Raw genomic sequence first — 10,043 nt, forward strand, 5'->3', positions numbered from 1 at the left:
CTATGTGTTTGATAAAATGCCGGAGCGGACATGTAAAAATGGGTCTGATTGTCGTTGGGCACACCGGCTGACCCAAATGAAAAATCGGACAAACATGTCCGCGCGGCCGACCCAAATGTCCGAAAAATGGACGAAATGCGTGTCCGTTTGGGTCGACCAGTTAGAGTTGCTTTCAAGGGCGTGTTTGGTTGCCCGCATTAGGCCTAGCCTGGCCCGCGCGGGAAGAAAGTGGCCCGTTTGGTTGCCTGCTTTCATTGTGCGGCCCGCATCCACGAACTTTAAAGTACGTCCAGGCCAGGCCCAGGAGAAACGTCCGAATCGGCAGTAGCTCGGGAGCCTGGCTGAGACGAGCGCACAAGGTGGGCCACTTGCACGAGGGGAGATGGGAGGGATACGAGCTGGTATGCAGCCTGTGCGTGCTTATCTTCTTCTACCTCGAGTAACCTTCCCTCTAATTGAGTTCTTCCTAGCCCCTTCCGATCTACACAACGGTGCATCGATTCGAGGTAAGCTCTACACGAAAAAGATGCACCTCAATGGTACGGTTCCATTCAGGCGATCGGTTCGTAGTTTCGTCGGCTGTAAGTTCTTAATTTCATCTTCCCGTTTGAAGCTGTTCTTGACGAATTTTGTCAGATTCGTTGCGCACGATCGATCATTTGAATTTTCCTTGGACCAGCAGCCTAATCTCGCAGTTCCTCACAACATTCGTGTTGTAAGTTTTTGGTTTCGACGATCGTAGCTTCATCTCTCTTTGAGCAGCAGTCTACTGCACTGACGCCGCCATGTCGAGCTCCTCTGTCCTTAGCTCAGAGCCCTCCTATTCGTCCCTCTCGACGCCGAAGCCCTTCCCCTTGATCTCCTTGCCCACGTCCTACTACACTAGAGTCGTTTCCGGCGACGCTCATCTCGGCACTGCATTCTCCTCCTCTGTCGACTGTCTTTGCGCGAGCACCGCAACTAGTTCGCCGACGGAGTCGCTCGCCGTGCCGCTGACGGGGCCGCTCGTCCACGACTCCATGCTCGTCATGTTGAACACGGCGCCACGGCCACTATCCACTGCAGTCGCCATGGTCCGGCGCACACTGCATTTCTTCTCCCACTTCCTCTACTATCTCTTAACCCTGTGTGCTAAGTGCAAGTGCTAGCTCTTAATCATACCCCATACGGGCAACCAAACAGCGTATAGTTGCATGCGCCGAGACAATGCGGGCAACCAAACAACGTGCCGAAGTTGATCTCCTAATGCAGGTAATCCATATGCAGGCAACCAAACAACTCGCAGATGTCGCATATGAGACTGTTTTTCTAGAGTCAGGCCAAGTGGAAATATGTATGCAACGCAGGTACTGTGCGCGACGGCAACCAAACACGCACCAAGTGAATTCCTGGATGGGTACATGACACATCGTGCGCTTGCTTTGCGACCGACAATCTGAGATGGATAACAGAATGCGCGCGGTCTCAGATGCGTGAGCCGCCTTCTCCTTCCCTTTTATTTCTCTTTTTTCTCTTTCTCCTTTAGTACAGATGGATGACTGAATCTTTGTTACAGTATATGTGTAGTCGAATCTCAAAAGAACGCTGGCCCAGTTCAAGCTAGTTCAAACGCACAGTCGAGATTCAAGCTAGTTCAAACGCACAGAAAGACAAGAAGGTGAAAGGCAAAAGCAGCGTCGTGCCGGCCGGAGTGAGCAGTCGTCAAGTCAATGCGCAACTCTCCCTCCGCCTCCGGCCTCCCTCCGAGGGTCCCGGTCAAGTAGGAGTAAATTGTTCTCTCCTTCAGCACGGAACGCCATATATAAATCTCCCGTTGATTGATGGACGTGTTTTGTCTGGTGAGTCGTGGCCAATGACGGGTTTCAAAATATAGTGCTTCCTTTATTTCTGTGCTTTACTTTGACCATAAATTTAACCACGAGACCGACTGCGGCGGGAGCAAAAATTATACTCCTACCAGTGAATTCATATTCAAAACAAGTTTTCAATTATATAATTTTTTGTGTCCCGCCGCAGTCGGTCTCGTTGATTAAATTTATGGTCAAAGTTAGATCTCGAAAAACGCAGGCGCACTATATTTTAGAATGGAGGGAGTATTTGTTAGCGTACGACTGCAGCATGTGCAATGAGCACGGGGCCACGACCTACTAGGTAATGGCACAACTTAATGACCTCGTCGCCGGCTGGGCTGATCCGATGGTCCTCCTCGTCGCTGTCTGCACAGGTCGTCGCTAATCAACTCGGAATTCAAACAAAACCAGTAGCAGTAGTAGTACCAGCTTCACGTCCGCGTCATGGAGCATGAGCAGCGACTACACCGAGCGCGACCCGCTGAACCCATAGTCGACAGGTACGATAGGGTCGGCCGCAGCCCGCAGCGCGCCACCTCACGCTCCACCCCAATCCGCCCCCGCCGCGCCGCTGAGACGAGACGGGCGCGCACCTAGCCTACTTGCATTTGCATTGCATGTGTGGGTCAGTTGGCGGTGTCGCGCCGCTGAGCACTGAAGTGAGCCGAATGAGTTGACCCTCGCGCCCAGCATTTTTCCTCCTTTCTGGTACGCGTCCGTGTCACTGCCAACCACAGGAAACGGACTGCTTTCAACAAATTTGAAAAGGAATCGTACTGTATTACGACAGTGATTATTATTTTTAGTAGAACGATCCGGCTATTTTATTCATGAAATTGCATCTGTCAGTCAGATACAGTAATATATGTTGAGCCACGTGCAAACAGAAAAGGTCTCTGGTACTACAACAAAAGATTCAAAAATCACGATGATCATTCATCGACATCTGTCCACATGCGCACTCCAATCTCGGACCGGTTTCCCTCTAAACGGCGCCAACTTGTTCACGTTTTCAATCCGCTCAAAAGCCTAAGGGGTGACTTTCGGCTTTGGCCACTCTTGAGCAATATATTCAACTCTCCCCAATGATTCCTTAAGAAAAGATTTCAGTTTCGATCGATGGTTTTTGGGGTTGGTTCACATTGGATGGAGTCATCTTCTAATGATTTGGATTCCGTTAATGGCTGCATATGTCACATTAGGGCATCCCCAAACCGGATCATCATATCAAACCGTCCGGACCGACCCGTCTGGACGCAATTTGCCAACAACGCACTCGTGTATCTGTCCAAGGACCGGTTCGTCTGTTCGAAATCCCGCAAACCGGAAGCAAACTAAGAGGCTTTGCCGGAGTTCGGACCTCCGCCATGTACAACTCCCCCGACCCACCCAAAATCACACCCGGACCCTGCGTTTTCATCTCTTCCCTCTTCCCTTGCATCCGCTTCCTTCCTCGCCGACGCCGTCGTTGTACCACCCTGCCGCCAGCAAGCCATTGCCAGACTTCCGCGATCATCGCCGCTCCAACCGGTCGCCACGCCACTTTGGCTATGCCGCCGTTCCACACTTCTTGACTGCCAGCCAAGCTGGTACCACCCGCCCCTGTGGAAGCCGCCCGTGGGGGTGATTACGCTCGACAAGTGTTCGATGAAATGTTTGTGCTAAAATTTTAACAATTTTTCTTCCTTCTTAAAAGCAATGGATTCAGACATGGAGTACATCTACAAACACTACGTTGAGTCTTCCCCCGTCTCGTCCGACGAGGAGGATTACGTGGATGAAACGACGATGATGCAGGAGGTCCTTGCCGACGCAGAGCGTGCGAAAGAGCATGTTCTGAAGTTCAAGGGATCGATCAAGGGGTATCAAATGCTGAACCGAAACAGGGCACGGGAGCATTTGATGCTGATGGATGACTACTGCCCCCGATGCCCTATGCGCGGACAACTTTCGCCGGCACTTTCGAATGCGTAAAAATGTGTTCGATATCCTCTACAATGGCGTCCGAAGCTACGATGACTACGTCATGTTGAGGAAGGATGTCGTACGAAGAATTGGATTTTCTGGTTACCTGAAGTGCACGGCTGCACTGCACGATGTTTGCGTATGGCACAACCGCAGACTCGTGGGACGAGTACCTCCACGTGTATGAGAGCACATGTGCAGACGCCATGGTCAGATTTGCCACTCTGGTGATCAAGATGTTTGGACCTCGATACTTGAGAAAATTAACTGTCATAGATACCGAAAGACTCTTGGCAATGTCTGAAGTAAGAAGGTGGTCAGCTTTGCTCGAATCTCTTGATAGCACGCACTGGAGATGAAAAATAACCGTCCAAAAGCACTAGAAAGGCGATATCAAGGCTATGTTAAGAAGACCATCATTATTCTTAAAACAGTTGCATGACAGGATCACCGAATTTGGCACCTTCTCTTTGGCATGCCCAGGTCTTACATGACATCAATGTGATGCATCGGTCTTCATTGTTTGATAGGTTGATTGAAGACCAAGCTCATTCGTGCAACTACACTGTTAATGGGCATGAAAAAACACGCAGTTTTCATCGTTTGCTAGGTTGACTGAAGGCCGAGGCCGCCCGAAACGACGCACTCTGCATATCAGTTCGGGCACATCCCTGAGGTGGAATTTCGCAGGATTCAGTTGAACTGCCTCCCGTATCAGAGGAGCATTTCTTGTTGCACTTGCTTTGCGACTGAGATGGAAACGGAATGAATCCTGGTGGTCGTAAAAAGCGTGGAGTGCGCCGCCCTCGGATCCTTCTCCGGCTCTTTCTCCTTTTTCCTTTCTCTTTCACTTTCACTTTCACCTTCACTTTGTTGTTATGTCTGATCCAATCTCAAAGAACGTCGGCACAGTAGCACGTCGAACTTGCAAAGGCCAACAGCATCAAAGGCAAAGCGGCAACGTGCCTGAGTGACCGGTCAATGCAGATGCAGCATTGCCGTTTCGCCACAGCTCCCCCCCAAACCGGTCCCGGTCAGATTACTTGTTTTTCTCTTTGGCACGGAACACCATAATAAATCACCCATTGATTGACGGACGTGGCTGTCCGGCGTGCCGTACTCTGTCCAACGACGACCACGTAGCACGTCGGAGTAGGTACATTTTTTTTCCTAAAAAAAAGACGAGAGTACTACTACTGCTGCCAGTACGACGGCTCCGATTGCGATCGCCCCCACAGGCACAGCCTGCTAGCCGCGTCGCCGGCTGATCGACAGCGACGGGCCCGGCCGCGCTCGGATGCGTACCGGCTTCACGTCGGCATTAACCACGAGCAGCGACCCACGAACCAACCAACAGCGCCTAACCCACTGCCGCGCCGCTGAAACGCGCGTGTGGGTGCGTGTCGCGCGGTTGAGCACCGGGCTGAGCTCGGCTGACTCAGTTGACTCAAGCGCCACGGCCTTTCCTTTTTCGTTGTGCGTCGTGTCAGTGCCAACCGAACCGAGCAGAGTGGATCAGTGGAAGGGTTCGTATCTCACCAACTGTTCCTTTTATCCATTTTATCCATGGAATAATTTTTTTTTCCTTCGAGTGTGTATGGAATAATGCTGCTATTCACTCTTGATCCTACATGACGGTGCACACAGTTACAATTTGTTGCGTCTAGAGCATCTCATTTCTTTTGGGTTTGTAGTATGGCTAACCATTCATGCCGAGCGGTTACGTCTAGAGTATATACGTCGAAAATCGTCAGCGGAACCAACCATTGAGTACGTGAAAAGCCGTGTTGATCCGAGGTCCTTGTGTGGGCACCGTGGTGGTTTGTCGGATTTTTAAAGTTTGAATACCAGGACTGACCCATTTATGGGACTTATCCTCGGGGTCGTAGATTACTGTTTCGACTACTCTGATCATTTTCCTTTTTCATATTTGTCCGGGCACCGCCAAACCTCGTGGATCGAATTTTCAACTTGAGATTTGGCAGCTAATTTCGGACAATGTATTGACCATGACTTTACTAAACAATGACGCTACTGGTACGACTTATGCATCTTTCAATCCTACACTCCTCCTCTTGGCTACCCCCTTCCCCCGAGTCCCCACACCTAACCAACGTCATCAACACCATTGTTGGTGCCTCACCGACCGCTTGCTCTTCTTTCCGGGGTTTGTGAGACATATGGAGAAGGGAGTTTAATGTACATATTTGAGTCGTTAAAATTTTCAGATGTGTTCGTGTTCACTTATTGATGCACCGCCCATCTTGGTTGATCGGAATTTCAGATACAGTAACCTTTGATTTGAACTAGGGGCGTCTGCTCCTTCAATCACGCTCTCTTAATATGCATCACTCATCCTCCCGTGATTTCTTCTGTGAGACACAATCTTCGGCCAATCTCTTGCAACGTAGTACTCGAAATTGAGATTTGACCGCTAAATTCGGATAATTTATTGACAATGACTAGGAGACCATGACGCCACCCTTAAGAGTTATGGATCACTGGAGCACTGACCTCACATCCTCCTCGTCCGAGTCATCCCCCTTCCCGGCCTACAGTTCACCCCTCGATCGAGTCCCCACGTCTCACCGACGACCTCCACCGCCATTCTTGCCGCCTCACCGACCGCCGCCGCACTCCTTGCCTCGCCATGCGCCCATGCCACCGTGTCAAACCTACAATTTTGTTTCTCAATACGGTTGTGTACACACCTCGGGTGCGCCTTGCAAAACACGAGGGGGAAAGAAAGTCTATTGTACACATGGAGCAGTTGAAATTTCCAGATATGTTCGTCTTAATTTTCTCCAAGAGGAGACCCGGAATCGCATTCCCCCGGTGGACCCCAGCGCCCATGTGCTGACGTGAAAACGACTCACGGCGGCACTCCGCTGGCAGTGGCCACTCCAGCAGAAGCAACCCTCGTCTCCCCACCGGTCGCCGCCCCCCCTCCCTCCAGTACCAAATTCCCCTCCTTTCCTCCGGCCCGATCGAACGACCCCGCCTGGATCGCGCCGCGCCGGAGCCCAGATGCCCCCGCGCCTCGTGCTCCTGCTCCTCCTCCTGGCCGCCACCTTCCCACCGCCGGCCGCGGCCCGGGTCGGCGACCACGAGCCCCCTCCCCCTCCCCCGCACCCGCGCGCCCGCCAGCACCGGGCCCAGAGCGGCGGCGGTACCGGGGGCGCGAGCCGCGTGCTCACCACCGCGCTCGTCGCCGCCGCGTCGCTCCTCGCCGTGCTCCTGCTCTACCTCTGCGTCGCCATCGCCGTGCGCCGCATCCGCGGCAAGGGGGAGGGCGGCGGCGGGCGCGCGTCGCGGCAGCAGGCGTCGCAGTCCTCCCGCGCGGCGGCGTTCCTCCGCCGCCACGGCCTGCACCACAGCCGCCCGGCCTTCACCTACGAGCAGCTCCGCGCCGCCACGGCCGGGTTCGACGCCGCGCGCAAGCTCGGGGACGGCGGCTTCGGGACGGTGTACCTCGCGTACCTCCCGCCCGCGGGCCGCCCCGCCGCCGTCAAGCGGCTCCACGTGCCGCCCTCCCCGTCCCCGTCCTCCGCCACCATCACCAAGTCCTTCTGCAACGAGGTGCTCATCCTCTCCGCGCTCCGCCACCCGCACCTCGTCCGCCTCCACGGCTTCTGCGCCGACCCGCGCGCGCTGCTCCTCGTCTACGACTTCGTCCCCAACGGCACCCTCTCGCACCACCTCCACCGCCGGGGCCGCGGCATCGCCGCCACGCCGCCCCCGCCGCCGCTCCCCTGGCGGACCCGGCTCGCCATGGCGGCCCAGATCGCGTCGGCGCTGGAGTACCTCCACTTCGCGGTGAAGCCGCACGTGGTCCACCGCGACGTCACCTCCTCCAACATCTTCGTGGAGGCGGACATGCGCGCCCGGCTCGGCGACTTCGGGCTGTCGCGGCTCCTGGCGACGCCCGACGCCTGCTCCACGGCGACCGGGCGGGAGGTGGTGTGCTGCACGGCGCCGCAGGGCACGCCGGGGTACCTGGACCCGGACTACCACCGGTCGTTCCAGCTGACGGAGAAGAGCGACGTGTACAGCTTCGGCGTGGTGGTGCTGGAGCTGGTGACAGGGCTGCGGCCCGTGGACGTGGGCCGGGAGCGGCGGGACGTGACGCTGGCGGACTGGGTGGTGTCCAAGATCCAGATCGGCGAGCTGAGGGAGGTGGTCGACCCGCCGGTGCTGGGCGAGCTCCCCGGCGTGATGCCCAGCGTGGAGGCGGTGGCGGAGCTGGCGTTCCGGTGCGTGGCGCCGGACAAGGACGACCGGCCCGACGCCCGGGAGGCGCTGGCCGAGCTGAGGAGGATCCAGGGGATGCTCCCCGAGCTGTCCGGCCACAAGGACTCCTCTTGACTTTGGATGGCACAGATCAGAACTGAGCCAGCACTGCAAAATCTATCCTGACCGCTTGGCTGACAGATTGGTCGCAGTTATCGTTGCATTTGTCGAAGACGAGTGCCTCATTGTGGATGACCGGATGGCAAATCTGTTCAGACATGTCGCGACCCAAATCCAAGGTACGTGGAGGTTTATAGATATACTGAGATCAATCAACGGTAGGATGATACTGTGACAGTGATATGAGTTTACCTGTGTTGGTTCTGTGAGCTCAAGGAGTAGCATGAGCAAGCTCCTCTGCCTTTTGTGTTTGGCAGTAGCTTGTGATCAAAATGAACAAGTGTAACATAGAGGAGGATTCTTAGTAATGCTGTTCCAGTCAAGATGAACACCTGTAAGTTGGTTCTGTAGTCAAGAAACTGATGTTAGGTACGCCGTATGAGACAGGCATCCCACAATTGGGTTCTTGTTATATCTCAAGTAGTAGCATTAATTTTCTCCATGATGGTGCATATCCTTTCTGAAAGTTGACTCGGCCAGTACTTAGTACTCCCTCCGTCCGAAAATACTTGTCAGAGAAATGGATGCTCTGTAAGCATGTTGATTTTCCAGGGATCACACACTAATACTTGGAGTTTAATTATGTGCCTCCCTCCTCGCTTCCACATATGTTTGGTTGCTTGCCAGCGACAAACCTCTGACAGAGCAAACTAACCTCCATCCATTACACAGCACATTACGTTCACTACATATACCGTCAAACCAAGAGGGAGGGGGATTCATTAACACTCCATCTACAATACCAAATGAACATCATTAGAGGTTATATCTCGCAAAAAAAAGAGAACATCATTAGATATCAACATTGGATATATAAGATGGTAATATCTCATCTAATCCCTTTATTTGTATTTACTCCGCATATTAGCTGTCTGAAGTCAAATTTTATATGCTTTGATCAAATTTATAGGAAAAAAATATTACTAACATATAGTATACCAAATCAACATCGAATATATAAGATGTCCATATCCCGCCTGAGGGAGAAAAAAAAAAGCAACCCACAACGTGTCGTGTGGTCATCCAAGTCCGAGCAAAACCTATGAATTATAATTCCATATTTCAAGGCATGAGATTGCTAACCAGGCCTGCTGCCTGGTAATAGCCTACTCGCCAAACCAGGTTATAAACACGTTCGTTCTACCTTACGCGCGAACCTTTTTTTTTGTGAGCAAAACGTACAGCAGATACGGGACTCGGAGATCACATATCCGGGGCGGCGCGCGCCACAGTGGACCGCGTTGTATCTCGGCCCAACACACTCCTACCCGCGAGTTTGAGGCCGGGCCCGTCCGGTTCGGGCTCCGGCTTGATCGCCCAGTGGCCCAGTCAACATCCTTCGCGTTTAATGTTCAAGATTACGACAAACCAAGAAGACGCGGCAAAAGCGAAAAGAAACATCGTGAGGGGCCTCACATCACTGCGACTGGAAAACATAGGCAGGTACCTCTCCACGCAGTAGCAGAAGCAACACCTGATCGGCTTTGAAGCTTGCAGCATGGCGGGAGGCTTCTCGCACACGAGCCGTCGTTGCCGATGAGAGCTAGTCGGTGGTTCTGCCACCACCCAGGTTGGAGGCCATGGCGACCGGCCCCACCCTCACCCCTGCGTTACGCAGCGCGCATACTCCCCTGCCCGTTTGCCTCACCACCGACGCCCACCGCCGACGCTCGCAACAAAAAAACTTGTGGAGGAGCAGAGCCCGTCGCAAATGGAGGTAGAAAGAAAGGGAGAAAAGATAGGCGAGGAAAATGATAAGGGAGAAAGGGGGGCGGTCATGTGAGACCCACCACATACTCGCGTCGCGTGCGGCGGGGG

The 10,043-nt window shown here is 53.6% G+C and overlaps 1 protein-coding gene across 1 annotated transcript; it reads left to right on the forward strand.

The window, feature by feature from the left end:
* The first annotated feature begins 6,455 nt into the window (after positions 1–6,455).
* On the forward strand, positions 6,456–8,667 carry LOC123123269 (LEAF RUST 10 DISEASE-RESISTANCE LOCUS RECEPTOR-LIKE PROTEIN KINASE-like 1.5). The gene has a single exon (XM_044543748.1). The coding sequence runs from the start codon at positions 6,843–6,845 to the stop codon at positions 8,178–8,180; it is 1,338 nt and encodes a 445-aa protein (XP_044399683.1). The 5' UTR covers positions 6,456–6,842; the 3' UTR covers positions 8,181–8,667.
* Positions 8,668–10,043: the final 1,376 nt, after the last annotated feature.

The sequence above is a fragment of the Triticum aestivum genome, chromosome 5D (assembly GCF_018294505.1).
Source record: "Triticum aestivum cultivar Chinese Spring chromosome 5D, IWGSC CS RefSeq v2.1, whole genome shotgun sequence".
Lineage (NCBI taxonomy): Eukaryota > Viridiplantae > Streptophyta > Magnoliopsida > Poales > Poaceae > Triticum > Triticum aestivum.

What these genes read in the sequence shown, in the direction of transcription:
- LOC123123269 (XM_044543748.1), top strand. Translation starts at nt 6,843, where the DNA reads ATGCCCCCGCGCCTCGTGCTCCTGCTCCTCCTCCTGGCCGCCACCTTC.